The following is a 19,657-nucleotide window of genomic DNA, read 5'->3' as shown; positions in this document are numbered from 1 at the left end:
GATTTGGTAAACCGCACTCTACCAAAACCTACCAGGGATCTACCAGTAGATTGCGGTGTGGAAGGCATTGAGGCGTCGCTCCTGACTGTTGTAAGTTGCCCACGACTCACTTCCATTAACGGCATGATCAACATGCAAGGCTGGTAGACCTTCATCTTAGTATTGGACATCACATTCTCCAGACCCTTTTGGAGAAGCAAACCATTGCCGTAACTGCCTGGTCAAAACGCTTGTCCAGCTCAGCATTGATGGAGAGGTTGCTGGTTATGGTGGAACCCCGGGAGACAAACCACCACAAGTGTGTGGGCACCGTTGCTGATGCATGGAGGGCTGGCAACATTCTGACTTTGGTCATCATCAGGCTGGTGGCAAGGCCAAACTTCCTGCAGGCTTGGGCAAAAGGGTTGGTGAGGCTCTGTAGAGCTTCCTTGGAGTGTGCAGTCACGGTTGTGTCTCCTGCAAATGACATCTGTCAGATAAGTCTTGGCGTAGAGACGTGCCAGGTTGAACAGACCCCTGTTGCTCCTTGTATGGATGTACATACCATCTTCAGTCGAGCTGGAGGCATATGAGAGCAACAGGGAGAAGAGTATGCCAAAGAGGGTTGAGGCGAGAACACGGCCCTGTTTCACACCGCTTTTGATAAGGAAGGCGTCTAAGAATGAGCCATCATAGTGGAAGGTGCCCAAGACTTCTGTTGACAGAGAGATCAAGGGGCCTGCATGCATATACAAACCAGCTCCAGGAGTCATGAGTATGTTGCTTCACATGGTGAGTTGATTACTTCTGCTTGAAAGTGTGATTGCTCTTTGAAGATGAAGTTGTTGTGCCCTCTGAGCTGTAGAGCGGCATCTCCCAGATTAAGAAAAGTTTTCTTGGCAGAAGTCAAAGGGATAAACTTGCAGTTGCAGACAAAGCGTTTCCTTCCTGATGAGGCTCTTTCATTTTGTGTATATATTCTAAGGTTCATGTATGTAGACAGGCAGAATACAGTAATACGGTAGAGCAAAATTTGGTGAAATTTCAGTTTGGGGGGATTTATTTTACAGATGATGCCCTCTGTGAAAAGATACCTATGAAAATAAGTTGTTTGGGTAGTAGGAACCACGTTGTGGGCCTGCCTGCCGAACAATTTATCTGATCCCTGGCAGGAAATCTTAATAGAGATCTATATAATGCCCCAACAATGCTCCTTAACTGGGAAGCCCCTTTAGCTAAGATGGTGTTGGTTTTATTTTGTAGCCCTTCCATTCAGGCATCTACTTGTGTGGCAAAGTACAATTTTGAGAACCTAAACCTGTGGCCCTCTAGGTGTGGTTGGACTGCAACTCTTCTCATCCCTGACCAGTGACCATGTTTGCTGGGGCTGATGGGAGTTGGAGTTCTCAAGGGCTGCGTGCTCCCCAGTTCCCCCCACCGCCCACCACCCTCACTCCCTGCTTGGAGAATACTGTGGTTCATGAGAGTTCAGAGAATACATCCCTGGCTAACATTCCCTATAGAGATGAATGTGAATGGAATGGTTCTTTTGAGGTAAGATCCAAGTTGCGTAGATTTCCCAACTGACTTTCCCATTTTTTTATTGCCTAGTCCAGCAGGTGATCATTTAGCTGGTAGTTCAGAGCAAATAACATTCATAAAACTTTCCAGAGGCAATAAGGAGTTTGGTCTAAGAGAAAATCAATAGTAAACGGTTGATAACACCACTGGTATTTATAAATGTAAATTTACAATTCTCTGCCTTGGAGAATAATAACATGGGAAGCAATATATCCCACACAATGGAGATTCACATTTTATATGATCAGATTTGATAGGTCTCTGGAAAGCATTTGATAAAGCCTCTAGAATATTGTAATAGTGGCCATCCTTTTCTCTTCTCTTGAGCATCATTCTTGAGTCCCTTACTGCATATTCATATACTTTTTGTAAGAATCCAACATATACATTAGATATTAAAGATATGAAGAAAATATGATTGCTCACTCTCTGGAGCCAACAGGAGAGTAGAATAGGGCCTGGCTAAATGTGAGCCCCACCTGTGGAACTGGACAAGATATTTTATGTGAAACAGAAAAGCAGGTTTTATTTAATCTTTGCAGCCACTGAACAGTGGGAATCCAATACAGCCTGGTTGCTGAAGCTGCAGACCTATAAATGGGAGAAAGCTCTATTCTGAATAGACATGGACAGGATTGCATTGCGAAAGTGTTTAATGCTCAGTAGTCATGGCTTCTTAGGCCATATTTCAACAAGCTGGCTTTTTGCAGTGTGCACAATGTGGCCGCAGCAGCTACTCTGCTATGGACCCCTTCACAGGGAATGATGCATGGGAAGGAAAGGGCATCGGACATGAACTTGAAATCAGTACTTAGAATAAGACATTAATTTTTAGTTCAACAATTTCTTGTTGAATTTTTGCCTCTTTTGATTTCCAATTCCCCACTGCTCTCCTGTTTTCAGTTATTTTCTCTACCGCTCATTTTTGGCATCTGCAGCAGCCGATCGGGGCGCCTTTTCTCCCACAACATGCCTATATAAGCCTAGTTTAAAAGGAGAAATCGGAAGCTCCCAACCTTTCTTTTCTTTTCTTTTCTTTTTACAGTATTTCACGTGGGGGGAGGACAAAGGTGGCATCTCCCCCTGCTCACTCATTCACCAACCACCCCCCTCCACAGCTCACTCAGTGAGAAGGCAGTGCTTGGGAAGCGGCGGGGGGGGGGGCGTGATTGCATAGCTAGAGGAGCCTTAGAAAAAAGTTCTCACCCATGCCAATGGGGACCTCTTCTCTGAGGCTCCTAGCCTAGCAGTTGTGGTGAGGGAGTAAATAAATAAGCCCCCTTCCTGTGTGCTGCCTACCCTGCCAGTAAGCCCACACCTTTACTTGCAGAATAACTCATTAAAGAGACATTGTTTGGATTACTGTGATGCACTCTACTTGGGGCTGCCTTTCAAAAGTGCTCAAAAACGTCAACTTGAGCTTTTTTAAAAGTTTGGTTTTTATTCCGGATGTATGGCAACCCAGGTGGTTTTTATTCCGGATGTATGGCAACCCAGGTGGCGCTGTGGGCTAAACCACTGAGCCTAGGGCTTGCTGATCAGAAGGTTGGCGGTTCGAATCCCTGCAACGGGTGAGCCCCCTCTGCTTGGTCCCCGCTCCTGCCCACCTAGCAGTTCGAAAGCACATCAAAGTGCAAGTAGATAAATAGGGACCGCTCTGGGGGGAAGGTGAACGACGTTTCCGTGCGCTGCTCTGGTTCGCCAGAAGCAGCTTTGTCATGCTGGCCACATGACCCAGAAGCTGTCTGCGGACAAATGCCGGCTCCCTTGGCCTATGAGCGCCGCAACCCCAGAGTCGGACACGACTGGACCTGATGGTCAGGGGCCCTTTACCTTTACCTATGGCAACCCTGGGCTCAAAAAGCTTCAGCCAGATTGCTGACCGGGGCTAGTTACAGGGAGCAGGTGACTCTTTTGTTAGAAGTTAGAACAAGCTTTATTGCATTGCTGTGAACAGTAAAAATCGATTGAAAATGAGGTAGAATTATTTAAATTGAAATTAAGAATGGATTTGTGATGGAGTTAAAGACAAAGGGAAAGATCAACCAAGATGGAGTCGATCGTCTAAATAGGAAGGAATTTTCCAGCACCCTTTGCCCCCTATCTCCTGTTCGTCTGTGGTTAAGAGAACTATGAAAACAAAGTATTCTCGAGCCTTCCAGGAGGCTGTGCTGAACTATCTACAAATATGGGAGGACATTTACAAGGAACGGCAACATCCTAATTTATCATCAGTAGAGGCTGAAGTCCAAGTTCAGGATTTAGAGGACAATTTGGATTTTGAGATTTTTGACTCTGAGACTGTGTGTGAGGAGAAACAACCTGAGGAGAATTTTGAAGGCGACTTGGACTACAAAAAATATATTTTGGATGAAGCAAAGCATGGATTTCAAAAGGAAGAAAAACAAGAAAAGCAAGAAAACGAGAAGCAAAGGGACGTGAAGATTAATGGAATTGAAGATCCTGGAGGAGTTAATATGTGGAGTGGTGTTACTCAGGGATGGGAAGGACAGGGGCAGGGGGGATTAAAGGCCTGGAGATGGAATTGGGAAAGAACTGGTGTGGGGTGAAAATTTTAGTTAAAAGGTGTTTTTTTTGGCTTTGAACGACGGTCTTCGAAATCTTGGCTTGTTAACGGAAATGCTGAGCCAATTGGGGGAAAAGACATAGGGAGAGGGGAAGGAGAGTGTAATAAAGTATATGGTTAAGATTTAGTGTAGAGATTTGATGTTAAGGGGGGGGAACTGAGTTTTCTGGAGGGAGTTAGAAGAATGGCTGAGGAAAGAAATTTTTTTTGGTAGTTTAATATTAATTTCTGTGAGTCCAGATAGGTGTCTGGGCAGAGAGCTGCCTACCCTCCTCTCTTTACTTGGAGACACCCAGTGGCAGGGGGTGCTCGGAGGGGAGAGGAGGGGGTGGAAGGAAACCCAGACACAAGAAATGGAACCTTGGAAGTGCTGTGCCCTGCAGGTCCCTCTTGTGGCAGAAGGGGACCTGTGGGAGGGCAGCATGGAAAAGGAGGAGGATTGAGTCAATATTATAAGAATAAGATTTTGAATTGGAATAGAAAACCCGCCACAATTAGTTAGAGAAGTTAGGAAAACCAGGAGGAAGAGTATCGAGGAAGTCACAATTATAATGTTAAGACAATAAGAACTTGGGAATTCATTTTTTCCCTACTGTTGTGTGTGTTTGTTTAAGTGTGTTTTTTTTTTGAAAGAGCTGGGGGGGAAACCAACTCTCAGAGCTCCTCCATCCCTGTCCCTTCAGTGGCAGGGAGGGGATAAGGGGGGAGGAGGGAGGGGGGAGGTCAAACCCAACTTATAATGGACCCCCTTTGATTCTGAAGGCCCACGGGTCCTACTGGTGGCAGAAGTGGACGGGTGGGTGGAGGGAAATTGAAGGGACAGTGTTATATTGTATGTTTTGTGTGTCTTGTTTGTATAAAAACTAATAAAAACTATTATAAAAAAAAGAAGAAGCTTTATTTGGCTGATTGCAGCCTCTGGGAGCTTGTAAACAGGGCTGCTTGCTTTGCTGGAGGAGAAGGCACAGCAACATGAGGCCCGCCTATCCATGTTTCAAGCTACTGGGGGAAATGAGGGGTATTTGCTAGAGCAGAGTGGGGCAGAGAGAAGGAATATCACCCATTGCAGGAGACAAACCCCTGGAGGAATGTGACACACAGAAGCAGGACTGTCAGGAGCTTACTGCAGAATCCGGGACCGGCAGCCGTGTGACACCGGAAGTTGCATCGACGCAACTTCCGGTGTCGCTCTGCCCATCTATGGGCACAAAAAATGGCCGCTGCCGACACCGGAAGTCGCGTCTATGCACTTCCGGACATGCGTAAATGCAACTTTTGAAGCCAGCAGTGGCCATTTTGGTGCCCATAGAAGGGCAAATCAGGGGGGGAAATGGCTGCCGGCAGGAGAAAATAACGGAGAAAAACGGGAGACGATATGATACGGAAAAGGTAAGTAAAAACGGGGGTTTCCCAGGGAAAACGGGGTACTTGGCAGCTATGGTCAGGAGACATGCTGTGTCACTGCAGCTGCAAAATCAATTCCATGCCCTCACTTTGGACACCAAGGAGCCAGGACAGCAGTTGCAGACTTCAGAATACACTAAGGTGGCTGTGGAAGGTACAATGCACAGAACAATTCCTGCCTCCCCACAGAGGACAAAGAAGAAGAGGAGGAGGAGGAGGAGGAGGAGGAGGAGGAGTTTGGATTTGATATCCCACTTTATCACTACCCGAAGGAGTCTCAAAGCGGCTAAAATTCTCCTTTCCCTTCCTCCCCCACAACAGACACCCTGTGAGGTGGGTGGGGCTGAGAGACTTCAAAGAAGTGTGACTAGGCCAAGGTCACCCAGCAGCTGCATGTGGAGGAGCGGAGACGCGAACCCGGTTCACCAGCTTAAGAGGCCACCGCTCTTAACGGTGACCTTCAATCATCTTGGTTGCCCTTCTCAGCACACATTCCAGCTTGTCAACATCCTTCTTAAACTGTGGTGCCCAGAACAGTATTCCAAGTGTGGTCTGACTAAGACAGAATAGAGTGGGATTATGACTTCCCTTGATCTGGATCTGGACACTAAACAATACTTCTGTTGATGCAACCTAGAGGAGCATTAGGTTTTTAGCTGCTGCATCACACTGTTGACTCATCTTAAGCTTGTGGTCCACCAAGACCTCCTAGATCCTTTTCACATGTACTACCAGCAAGCCAGGTGTCCCCCATCTTATATTTGTGCATCTGGTTTCCCTGCCTAAGTGCAGAACGTGACATTTTTCCCTGCTGAAATTCATTTTGTTAGTTTGGGCCCAGTTCTCCAATCCGTTAGGTCATCTTCAATCCTGAATCCATATTCTGCAGCATTAGCTACCCTCCCAGTTTGGTGTCTTCTGCAAATTGGATGAGCACCCCCTCAATTCCTTCATGCAAGTTGTTTATAAAGATGTTGAACAGCAACAGTCTAGGACAGAACTCTGTGGCACCTCACTTGTCACGTTTTTCATGAAGAACCATTAAGAAGTACACTTTGGGTTCAATGAGTCAATCAGCTACAAATCTGCCTTACAGTTACCTCGTTCAACCCACATTTTACCAGCTTCTTTGCCAGGACATCATGGGAGTCTTTGTCAAAAGCCTTACTGTAATCAAGATAACAGCATCCCCCCCCATCCACCAAACTTGTAAGTCCATAAAAAAAAATGAGGTTTATCTGGCATGACTGTTAAAGCTTTTGTATTTATATATGATTTTAATTCTATAAATGTTTAATTGTTTTTAATGATTCTACCTCTGTGTTCTTAGCTGTTCCAATTTTATCTGTAAACGGAAAGCCAGGGTAAAAAATAAGTATGTAATACAGTAATAACTATAGCTAAAGGTAAAGGTATGCAGGTGGCGCTGTGGGTTAAACCACAGAGTCTAGGGCTTGCTGATCAGAAGGTCGGCAGTTCGAATCCCTGCAACGGGGTGAGCTCCCTCTGCTTGGTCCCAGCTCCTGCCAACCTAGCAGTTCGAAAGCACGTCAAAGTGCAAGTAGATAGGTACCACTACAGCGGGAAGGTAAACGGTGTTTCCGTGTGCTGCTCTGGTTCGCCAGAAGTGGCTTTGTCATGCTGGCCACATGACCTGGAAGCTGTACGCCGGCTCCCTTGGCCAATAAAGCAATATGAGCGCCGCAACCCCAGAATCGGTCACGACTGGACCTAGCTGGATGCTAATTTAAGCAAACACCTAGGACTCTGCTACATTAGTCAAGAAACAGTGTTTTGAGTGCGTTATAAACCTGTAACACCAGATGGCACCAGAGAGCAAATAAGTTCTAAGTGATTTTCCATAGCTTTTTTTCTTTTGTTTAATCTCTGATTTATTTATAGCGTTTATTAAATCTCTGACTTATTTATAGCATTTTTTCCACCCCTATTGGTTTTACAGATCTTCATTGCACATTGCTTCCTAGCACAAGGTTACATCTTCCTCCTTCTTTCCTTTGTTCTCTCTGCATCTAGGAGCACCAGCACTTCAAGTTATTTATTGTTTAAGTGGGGGCCCTTTGGCTCTCCCAGTGTTGCTGAAGTACAGCTCCCACCATCTCTAGCCATTGGCCATGCTTGCTAGGGCGGATTCTTGAGGCAGTTCAGCCACCTCTGATTTATAAGACCACTCCATGGTCTTTAAAAGGTGTTTTCTTTATTCTAATTGAGAATTAAATCTCTGTTGCAACTTAAATGTAACAGTTAATTGTAAACTATAGTTTCCATGTTGGTTTCAGTAGCATTTATGTAAAGCAGAATCCCCCCCCCAAAAAAAAGAAACCCAAACCAAACCAAACACCTTTATCGTTTTCTCCTCAGCTGCAACAGATGTCTCTTTTTCGTTTGATGTTGGAAATGGCCCTGTGGAGATCAATGTGAGGTCGCCTAGTCCACTCAATGATGACCAGTGGCATTGGGTCACTGCGGAGCGGAATGTCCAGGAGGCCAGCCTGCAGGTGGACCAGCTGCCCAAAGAGACCCGGAAGGCTCCCACGGAAGGACACACCCGCCTGGAGCTCTACAGCCAGCTCTACGTTGGTAAGAGGGTGCTCTGAGGGGCTAAGCTACCAAAGGACTGTTGAGATTAGTTTGCTTTCTTTGTAATCTACTATGAAAAGTCTTAATAACATCTTATGGTGTTTTTTTTAAAAAAAAAAAAGCCAAAGAGCAGAATGACAGTGTGTTGTGAGAATGCCTTGATGTTGTGAGACAGCCCAATGGTTGCCACAGAGGTCACACAATCCCCAGCTGACACACTGGGCATTGCCTTGCCCTGAATGCTGGGAAGGGGCTCTCCAGCCTCATCTCCAAGATTACCTCCATCGGCTCACTGAGTGGTGGGATGGGCTGAACATCAGCAGCATTTAGTTCTGTCACTCAGCTTCAACTCCCGAAATAAACCCTCAAATCCAGTCCCAGATTGGACTGTAGTCCTGATGAGAGAGATTGAATTTTTATGGGCAATGGCAACATACACACACACACCAGTCTGCGCTGGTGCTACATCCAGAACTCTGGCGTGCTGAGAATGAAGGGGGTCGTCTGGTAAATGGGTGCACTGAATGAATGAGGAGGCTGGAGGGGGGCACTGGTAGTTGCTTATAAGGTAAAGGGACCCCCTGACCATTAGGTCAAGTCGTGACCGAATCTGGGCGCTCATCTTGCGTTATTATTATTATTATATTATTATTATTATTATTATTATTATTATTATTATTATTATTATTATTACCCCGCCCATCTGGCCAGGCTTCCCCAGCCACTCTGGGCGGCTTCCAACAGAAAAATAAAACACAATAATCTATTAAACATTAAAATTCTCCCTGAACAGGGCTGCCTTCAGATGTCTTCTAAAAGTCTGGTAGTTGTTTTCCTCTTTGGCATCTGTTGGGAGGGCGTTCCACAGGGCAGGCGCCATTGGCCAAGGGAGCCGGCGTACAGCTTCCAGGTCACGTGGCCAGCATGACAAACGTGGCCAGATTCTGGCAAACCAGAGCAGCGCACGGAAACGCCATTTACCTTACTGCCGGAGCAGTACCTATTTATCTACTTGCACTTTGACGTGCTTTCGAACTGCTAGGTTGGCAGGAGCAGGGACTGAAAAATGGGAGCTCACCCCATCGTGGGGATTCGAACCGCTGACCTTCTGATCGACAAGCCCTAGGCTCTGTGGTTTAACCCACAGCGCCACCCGCGTCCCAGTAGTTGCTTATAGGAAGCAGGAAAATAAGGAAGGGCTAGTTAAGGTATTGACAGGGACGCATGTGGCACTGTGGGTTAAACCACTGAGCCTAGGGCTTGCTGATCAGAAGGTCGGCGGTTCAAATCCCTGTGACGGGGTGAGCTCCCATTGCTCGGTCCCAGCTCCTGCCAACCTAGCAGTTCGAAAGCATGTCAAAGTGCAAGTAGATAAATAGGTACCGCTACAGCGGGAAGGTAAACGGCATTTCTGTGTGCTGCTCTGGTTCGCCAGAAGTGGCTTTGTCATGCTGGCCACATGACCTGGAAGCTATACGCCGGCTCCCTCGGCCTATAGAGCGAGATGAGCGCCACAACCCCAGAGTCGGTCACGACTGGACCTAATGGTCAGAGGTCCCTTTACCTTTACCTAGTTAAGGTATTAGACTGGAATTTGTGTAATTAGTTGGTAAAGATGGTAAATGAGAGTTTTAAATTATCTTTAATTGATTTATTGAGCCAAATTGATTTACTTGGCCTAATTTCCAGATGTTCAAAGATGATGCATGCTTTGTTCCCACTTAACAAAATAAAGGCTCTTAGGGCCTCTAGGAGGACACAACTCTATCTTGGCCTGCAAAACTGTGAAGCTGGAACATTTTGAAAGTCAATGGGGAAACCGAACTCCCTGTTTCCTCATATTAGAGTTGTATCTTTTATTTGTATTTTCTTTTATTGTCTGAAAATTGTTTCTTGTTTACATTTTATCCATTTTGTTCAATAATTCCGCTCCTTCCTCCTGGGCTGTGTCCAGAAAGTGGTGGGGGGGGAGGAGTGTTCAGACCCCTGGGCTCTCACTTGTGGGGTGCCTCATGGTTCCATCCTCTCCCCCATGTTTTTAAACATCTATATGCAGCCGCTGGGAGAGATCATCAGGGGGTTTGGGCTGGGTGTTCATCAGTATGCGGATGATACCCAGGTCTACCTCTCTTTTAAATCGGAACCAGTGAAGGCAGTGAAGGTCCTGTGTGAGTGTCTGGAGGCGGTTGGAGGATGGTTGGAGGCTAACAGATTGAGGATGAATCCTGACAAGACAGAAGTACTGTTTGTGGGGGACAGGAGGCGGGCAGGTGTGGTTGACAGTAGCAGCCTGAGCTCAGGACTATTTGGATTACTAGTAGCTATATAACTGGAGGTAAAAAAACACCAGTGCCACTCCTATCAGAGGAAGCTTGAAATTGGTTTGGCTAAGTCTCTGTTAGGGCTGGACTCTAAATTCATTTGCACAAGAATGGAGCTTATCTTAATTGCATGTCTCCTACCTTCAGAATGATTAGCAGTAAAGAGCAATTGGTCCCAATGTTGACTGGTTCAGGAGATACCGTAGTTGTAACTCACTCTGGGCATCCGCTTGCTTAGGAAGCTGTCAGTGCTCGCGAGTCAGGATGATGTGGCTTCTCATGCTTACAACCAGTTTCACAGAAGGGCTTCTTCTGAGATGAATGTAAGGGGGCCAGACCTCATTCCTCTTGCCCCCAACCCCAACCCCACTCCCACAACCCAGGGTCCAGGCACGGCCTTCTGGAAGAGTCGCCGTCCCTCCACACCCCTCTCTCCTCAGAGGAGAGAGCCCATGGAGGGGGGAACCTGTCGAAACAATCCCTGGCCCTTCTCTTTTTGACCCTCCTGTGCAATATGTGAAACCGTCTAGAAGGAGCATCTTTCGATTGAGCATTTTCCATTCTTGCCCAGGTGCCGCAGGAGGACAGAAGGGGTTTCTGGGCTGCATTCGCTCTTTGAGAATGAACGGTTTGACTCTGGATTTAGAAGAGAGAGCCAAAGTCACCCCTGGTGTGAAACCTGGGTGCTCCGGCCATTGCACCAGCTTTGGGATGTACTGCAAGAATGGTGGCAAATGCGTTGAAAAATACCATGGCTACTCCTGTGATTGCTCTGGGACAGCATACGACGGTCCATACTGCAAAAAAGGTAACATTTTACATAGGATCGTGGCACCATTTCCTAATGTAGCACATGGACATTGTGGATCATATAGTGGTACCTCGGTTTATGAACACAATTGGTTCCGGATGTCTGTTCATAAACTGAAGCGTTCATAAACTGAAGCGAACTTTCCCATTGAAAGTAATGGAAAGTGAATTAATCCGTCCCAGATGGGTCCGCGGCGTTCGTTAACCCGAAAATTCGTGAAGCGAGGTGTTCGTAAACCGAGGTTCCACTGTAGTTTGCTAGACAAAAATGCTTAGGCCCAATGGCACATTCATCAAGTCACTGAAAACCCAGGAGGTTACGCCATGGTTTGGGCCTATGGATGTCACAGGAGTTCGCTAACTCCCACGTCTGAAATGCGGGCCTCTGGCAGGCTCCAAGGAGGAAGACGTGTGCCTTGTGCGTGCCATAGGCAAGAACATTGCTTTACATGCACAGAGCCTCATTCAGACAGGCCGACAAGAAACTGCACATATTCCAGTAGTGAAAATAGATCCTTCTTTATCTTACACAACAGTGACTTTCGATTTCAATGCATTTACAGGACCGGTAAATAGGAATGATACAAAAGAATCTAAGCAAATAAATGCTGCTGGCCCTGAGGAGCAGCCTAGATTGGTTTATAACTAGCAAGCCCTTCTCAGGGTGAGCGTGGGCCACACACTATGGGAATATTTTTATTGATGAAATTCATGCTTGGAATTCCTGATTGATGGCTGCTGTGAAATTGCACCCCTTCCAGTCTGTGGAGGGCCCAATCTCACGTATGAGTGACACTTCAGGTGCTGGAGATTTGCAGCAGCTGGCCAAGGACATAGCTGTCAAAAGGGAGTTTGACATTTCTTTCTATTAGGAGCCTTTCGGGGGGGGGGGTTGTAATCAGCTGCAATTGTTCTTTCACTGATCTGAGAAATTGTTATGAGGAGCGGCTGAAATGAGTCTGCAGTCCCAGAGATTGCTTTGCTGACCTCATTTTGCCCTTAGTTTATGTATGTTTCCCCTTCTTTGTGGAAGCCGCCCAGCAGCACTTAATGGCATTTCTGGGGGCTGAACCAGTTTGTATTCATTTTGGCATTCTTATTAGCTTGCTGCCTAAGCAGAGGGGCTGGGGGACATATCCTGAAATTAATGAGCTTGTTTTTATATAGGAACGGACTCTCTGAGGTTAGGAAGATATCCCTCTCCATCTTAATGTCTCCACGTAAGAGACAAGAGAGGATTCAGCCACTGGGCAAAAGAGCAGGGGAAAGAGTTTGGCTGCTTTGGGCTCCACTGGACTCTGGGCATCTCAGTCATGATGGCCTTGAAGAATTGATAGAAAGGAGAGCTATAAATTGTGTCTCAGCAAAATCCTAGCTGTGTCTTACTCAGAAGTAAGTCTTGTGGGGTTAGGATTGCAGCCTTCCTTAGCAACTCCTGAGCAGAAAAGTGTTGCTGTTGTTGCTGCTGCTGCTGCTCCTGGTCCAGCTTGGCCACTGTGACTAGATAGGCCTTTGGTCGCATCCAGTGGGGCTCTTAGGAGCAGATAAAAGAAAAGAGCAGGTGGCTATCATCAAAATTCATCCTAATCCAAATAGGACCCTGTTGCAAGACTCCTTTGCCTCACTTCTAGGTGGAGAGGAGTATAATTTTGCCATTTTTGTATGTCCTGAAATTGCAATGAAAATATTTGGAAACATAAGAGTTGCTTACAAATGCTGGAAAAGCCTCCATTTTGTAAGGGTCCTGAAAGAAAGAGTATTTGCACCTTGTGGTAAGATACAGGCTGCTTAATTAATGTCCAGCATCACTATCCAGAACCATCATCACTATTTATAAAACTCTCAAAAGCATTGCAAGAAGTGTCTTAAGTCACATGGATATAACAGGAAGAAGTCCACTAGCAGCATCAACAACAAGAACTTGTGGTTTTTGTATAATGAGATGGGATAAAAGAACTAAATTGAATAGCAGAGAAAGAGAGTTATAAAATTAGCCAGGAAAAGACTTGGAAGTGCATCAAGTGATAGGAATGACTTCTCTTGAGGGCAGCCCACCTGGTCTGCCTTGGTAAAGCAGAGCCCGCAAGTAATTCAGGAGGGTGAGCTGCATGTGTGCGTGGATCACGGCTGGACTTTGGGGTCATCGTGACACTCAGAGCCAATCTACACATTTGGAATGACCCTGGGGGGCTGTGCAGCTTTAGGTTGCACATGGGCGATAGTTGCAGGCCGAGATTTGTGAAACCCACAAGTCCCCCAGGTTGAAAATAAAACAAAGGCTATCACTACCACAAAGCATCCAACAGGTTATCTCTCATGTGGGGCCTGAAAGTGCTTAATAGCTCCTATTAGAGTCCTTCTTTCTAGTGCAGGGGTCAGCAACCTTTTTCAGCCATGGGCCGGTCCACCATCCCTCAGACCATGTGGTGGGCCAGAGTATATTTGGGGGGGGGGGAATATGAACGAATTCCTATGCCCCATAAATAACCCAGAGATGCATTTTAAATAAAAGGGCACATTCCACTCATGTAAAAACACACTGATTCCCGGACCGTCCGTGGGCTGGATTGAGAAGGCGATTGGGCTGGATCCAGCACTGGGCCTTAGGTTGCCTACACCTGTTCTAGTGAGACCTAAGGAATCAGTTGTGTATAGGAATATATTGTCACGAGAAAGCGTTGTGGGCTTTTGCTGAGACCACAGTGTGAGAGAGTACAGGAGGTAGGGTGGTGGGCTTCCCTTCAAGGCCATGAAGACAGGGCAGTGGACAGCTGGCAGGCCCCTGAGGCACAGGATGTTGGAGAGAGAGAGAGAGAGAGAGAGAGAGAGAGAGAGAGAGAGAGAGAGAGAGAGAGAGGAGCCGCCATCTACCTTGGCTGTCAGCCAGTCCTTTGAAGTCACATGTTGGTTTTGCAGTCAACAACCATGAAAGTGGGAAGTTTGGTGATTTCATCTCAAGGCACTCCAACACACGAACACAAACTTTTTTAGTGATGCCCTTACTCATTTCAAGCAGTTGCCTAAGACCTCTTCACACAACCCTGGAGTCTTCTATCATGGCCTCTGAAAAAGCACTTGAAAAGTCTGTGGATGGAAGCAGTCAGCTGCATGCCAGTCATGCCCTTAGAAGCACCATTTTATGGGCAAAATGCTGTTGAACCATAAAGTGGGTCAAACCCACAGCAGTGGGGCTCATGGTTGGTAGTGTCCGCATGTAAGTTTGAGATTTTCATTACCAAGCAAAAGGGGTGAAATTGGATCTAACAAAAAGGGAAGGTGTAAAATGGAATTGCTTTTCATGTTAGTATTTTGGAGGAGATTTATGGTGGAATGCCAGCTATAAATCTATCACAGAGAGCTCTGAAAAGAAAGGATGGACTGTTGTTTTATGTGATTGCACCAGGGACACTTCCAAACACATTAATTCATTTTTTGGGAAAACAACAAAGTGCAATACTTGCTAGTGTTAGATTTAACAAAGCCTTGTGAAATTGCTTCATTAAAATCGTTTACAGGCGTTGCCACATTCTCAACAGTTTCTTTACTCAGCATTTGCTAGCACATCCATCACATCTGTCCAGACTGGCCCATTGTTTTAGTAAATTGAGAGATGAGCTGATGATAAGATTGCGATAATTATAGCATGTGTCCATCCAAATATGTCATAGTACTGTAACGTCCTTTTTCTCTTTCCCCTTCTGCAGACGTGGGTGCTTTTTTTGAAGAGGGAATGTGGCTCCGGTACAATTTTTCATCTGTGGGGAATAATGTGAAAGACTTAGGTAGCAGAACTCTCTTGAGCTCAAAGGAAACAGAGAACGCTGTGTCAGACCAGAGCCTGAAGAAAGAGGAGCTGAGCTTCAGCTTCAGCACTAACAAAGCCCCCTGCATCCTCCTGTATGTCAGCTCTTACTCCCAGGACTACATGGCTGTGCTGGTGAATCCCTCCGGTAAGTGCTTTGTCTTTGTTCTCCTTATGTGAGAATTCCTCTCCTTATTTGTTTCTTATACTGTTACAAAAGTTGGGTGCCTGCCCCTCTCTCTGCCGAGGGGCAGCAAAAGCCCATGGATTTCCAGGCACTCACCTAGGGTGACAATGTTCCTTTGGAGAATTGAGACAAAATGGAGACTGTCATAGCTTTAAGAAACAGGGTGTGTCAGTCTGCATGGGGGGAGTCCAGACCTTGCAGCATGTTCATCTCAAGAGTGGCTTGACCCCCACAGCAGTGCAACCATGGAGTCCAAGGCATCTCTCCCAGCCAGCCTTCAGCCAGCCTGCCCAAGATGGATCCCAGTCTTTCTTCTTCCCAGAACACGCTTTTCTCCAAAGACTCAGATTGTGAGTTCAGTACTATTGCAGTCATAATCCTTTCCAGTTTGGGGATACAGAGAGTTGCAGCTGCTTTGTTTGTTTGATGAGATGTTGGTCTCATCATCTTACCTACAACTCCCCTTGCACATTCTGCTTTGAATCATGTCACACGGGAACAAACCCTCAGGAAACTATGGTTGAGGACAGGGCTGTGGCAAACCTGGGCTTCCTTCTGTGGAATGTGTGAAATGGCCTTTCGGACCTCAAATAAGTTACAATCGCACATTGCCCTGGACCCAGAAACGTCATAAAGAGGTTGCTGAAATGTCACTCAAAGGGCAGGATGGGGCAGGGCAGGGTGGAATGGGGTATTTGCAGGGTTTTTCAGTGGGTTTCAATTATACATGATTTCACCGACATGTGTGGTGCCTCGGAACACAACCCCTGTATCACAATGACAGGATGTAAAAACTAAAACGTTGCACTTTTTATAGAAAAAGTTCTAGAAAACAGATAACAATAACTGAATAGTTGAATCTTCTTTTCTGTAGGAAACTTACAGATTCGATACAACCTTGGAAGCACCAAAGAGCCGTGTATTATTAATGTAGATCACAGGAACGTCTCAAATGGACAACCACACAGCGTTAACATAACACGCCAAGGAAGGTTTATCAGTCTCCAGGTAAATGTGCTGCTATGGGGTCATCGATAACATTAATACTAAGAATGTGGAATTTGCAAATGGAATACAGGCAGAAGGTGGGGGAATCTAAGCCAGCCAGGCATCAAAACAGACGGGGCGCTCATTCCTCCTTTGGTCAGAGAGAGAACGGGGCTTGAACAGTGTTTCCCAAAGTGGGCATTGGAATGATCCTGGGGCGGTAGCAGTCTAGGATGCAATTGGGGGGGGCACTGAATAAAAATAAAGGAGTGGGGGACATTGAAAACCGTTTGTACATGTTTCATATGTTGTGTAGTGATGCTTACCATCCGGTGACAGCGCCTGCCCTGGAGGTGAGGGGTTTTCCCAGGCTTGAGGAAACCTTTTTTTCCGGCTTGCCTGCCTCTTTGGCCAATGGCAGGCGGGCTGTGGCACCGGCCCTTCCCTTGGGGCCGATCAGACTGTTTGTTTGCTTAAAGAAGAGAGATATCAAGGGGGGCACTGAGTAGTTTTTGGTGTTTTTTTCTGGAAAGGGGGCAGTAGCAGTATTCGACTCCTAACAAATAGTTGGCAAAGGTTTTTGTAGGAGTTGACCTACATTTATAATTACATCATGATGAATGAATATTAAAGACAGAAATGAAGATTCTCTTTTTTTCACAGCCTTGCAAAAACCTAGGAGTGCACATGCGCACACTTTGCTTAGAAACAGAACTTTTGTTTAGGACATGGGACTATAACTGTAACCTTTTTAAAAAAAGACTTTAGTTGTAGTTTTGCACTTCCTGCATGGTGTTCTGTTTTATTTGCTTGGTTTAATTTAATTTTTAATTGTCCCTGACCTTTTCTCTTGTCGAGCAAGCTCAGTCTCATGAATATTAGTCTTCAGTATCTGGCATGAAGGAAGGAGCTGCAAGACGGTGAGGTTGCAGAAGATCTGCACAGGGAGAGAGACCTGGGCGTTGGTTGTGCTTGTCTGGCCTCCCTGGGCTGCTGTTTCTTGCCACAGCTGAGGTCCCCTCTGAGTGCTGAACAACTGTGGGCCCTGCTTTTCTCTCCCCTCCTAGCAAGATTGCACTTTGAGGGGAGGGATTTCTCCCTCCTCCCTTTTCAGCGCTGAATTCCAGGCATGCGACGAGGAAGAAGAAGAAGAAGAAGAAGAAGAAGAAGAAGAAGAAGAAGAAGAAGAAGAAGAAGAAGAAGAAGAAGAAGAAGAAGAAGAAGAAGAAGAAGAAGAAGTGGAGGAGGAGGAGGAGGAGGAGTTTGGATTTGATATCCCGCTTTATCACAACCCTAAGGAGTCTCAAAGCGGCTAACATTCTCCTTTCCCCTCCTCCCCCACAACAAACACTCTGTGAGGCGAGTGGGGCTGAGAGACTTCAGAGAAGTGTGACTAGCTCAAGGTCACCCAGCAGCTGCATGTGGAGGAGCGGGAAAGCGAACCTGGTTCCCCAGATTATGAGTCCACCACTCTTAACCACTACACCACACTGGCTCTCATCCCTGGTGCATCCAATTGCTCTCCTGAACCCGGTGCAAAAAAAGTCTCACCCCTTTCCTGATCAGAGGGAACTATTCTGCTTAGTACTGAGCTGGCACCCAAACCCAGCAAGATCACTCATAGGGGCTGATGTGAAGGAGGAGCAATCCTGCTTCCTTAAAAAATAAAAAATACTGTACTTGAATATATAAAGGTAAAGGTAAAGGGACCCCTGACCATTAGGTCCAGTCGTGACCGACTGGGGTTGCGTGCTCATCTCGCATTATTGGCCGAGGGAGCCGGCGTATAGCTTCCGGGTCATGTGGCCAGCATGACAAAGCTGCTTCTGGTGAACCAGAGCAGCACACGGAAACGCCATTTACCTTCCTGCTGTAGCGGTTCCTATTTATCTACTTGCATTTTGACATGCTTTCAAACTGCTAGGTTAGCAGGAGCTGGGACCAAGCAACGGGAGCTCACCCCGTCACAGGGATTCGAACCGCCGACCTTCTGATCAGCAAGCCCTAGGCTCAGTGGTTTAACCACAGCGCCACCTGGGTCCCGTACTTGAATATGTACTTGAATATATATTCATTGGATAATTGTTCTTCTTACTAATAATTGTGATTTTTGCTAAAACAAAATATTCTTTGGCAACTTACACATCTTCAAAATATATTCCTTTTTTCCCTTCACCTTTTGATGAAGGGTGGTACATTGTGAGCCTGTGGACCAAGGTTTGCCTTATCTTTTAATATCTGTATAGCACTTAGCAAGTGTTAAGTACAATATAAGTATTGCTATTAATGCAGACACTCCAAGTGTTTTCCAGGGACAGTCCAGGATTTACAGAAGCTGTCCCGGTTTCTGATTTGATCCCAGTATATCCTGCTTTTCCTTAGGATGTCCCTATTTTCATCAGTGAGATTTTGGACGGTCTGGAGTTATGCAACCCCCGAGCCAAAGAGATAAGTGACTCTACAACCTTTAGAAGACATCTGAAGGCAGCCTTGGATATTTTATTATGTTTTTATATATGTTGGAAGCTGACTGGGCAAGCCAGTCAGGTGGGTGGGGTAATAATAATAATAATAATAATAATAATAATAATAATAATAATAATAATAATAATAATAATAGGATGTCCCTATTTTCATTGCAGAAATGGTGGAGGGTCTTTTTACCGCAACAAGATATTTCAACCCTTAATGCCTCATTTCCTGATAACCACTAGATGGCAGCACATCATAACTTTTTGAAAGGCTCTTCTGTTTCCCTTATTCCCACATATTATATTATTATTGGTAAGGCCTGTGAACTGAGCCAAGCAATTTTAGGCCGATCAGCCTGTCATTGGGATGATCTACTCAAGGTATTTGCTAAACAAACTGTCAAATTGGATGGAGAACAATAATATCATTGCAGAGAACAGGCTGGTTTCCACCCTGGAAGATCTACAATAGACCAAATTCTAATCTTGAATCATTTGGCTGAAAAATACGCTGGCAAAGCCCCAAAAGTTCTCCATGTGGCCTTTATTGACTTCAAGCAGGCCTTTGATCAAATTTCTAGGAAGCAGCTATGGACAAAACTGGCAGCTACAACAATTGATCGCCGTCTTCTCCTCCTGATCATTAATCTGCATACAAATACCACTCTGAGAATCAGGCTAGATAATAATGGTCTAGTTTCCAATCCGGTCACCACCACTAGGGGGGTAAGACAGGGCTGTCTGTTAGCCTCTGCACTGTTTAATTTCTACATTAACTCGCTAGTGGCCCATATGTCACATGGCCAGCATGACTAAGCCACTTCTGGCGAACCAGAGCAGCGCATGGAAACACAGGCCTTAGAATTAGGTAAATACAACCTCAGATGAACAACAGCACATGATATATTGCACTGTGTCGTGATTTATTTA

General features: G+C 45.9%; 1 protein-coding gene across 1 annotated transcript in view; it reads left to right on the top strand.

Annotated features, from left to right (window-relative positions):
* The window catches only part of CNTNAP2 (contactin associated protein 2), an 869,542-nt gene that overhangs the window by 801,891 nt on the left and 47,994 nt on the right, over positions 1-19,657 (top strand). Inside the window, exons 17-20 of the mRNA XM_035101355.2 lie at positions 7,931-8,149; positions 11,042-11,278; positions 14,985-15,230; positions 16,144-16,277. Coding sequence (XP_034957246.2) covers positions 7,931-8,149; positions 11,042-11,278; positions 14,985-15,230; positions 16,144-16,277 — 836 coding nt within the window. The remainder of the gene's footprint in view (positions 1-7,930; positions 8,150-11,041; positions 11,279-14,984; positions 15,231-16,143; positions 16,278-19,657) is intronic.

The sequence above is a fragment of the Zootoca vivipara genome, chromosome 12 (genome assembly GCF_963506605.1).
Source record: "Zootoca vivipara chromosome 12, rZooViv1.1, whole genome shotgun sequence".
Classification (NCBI taxonomy): Eukaryota; Metazoa; Chordata; class Lepidosauria; order Squamata; family Lacertidae; genus Zootoca; species Zootoca vivipara.
Note: the sequence above shows the minus strand (reverse complement) of the source record. Positions and strands in the feature narration are given on the sequence as shown.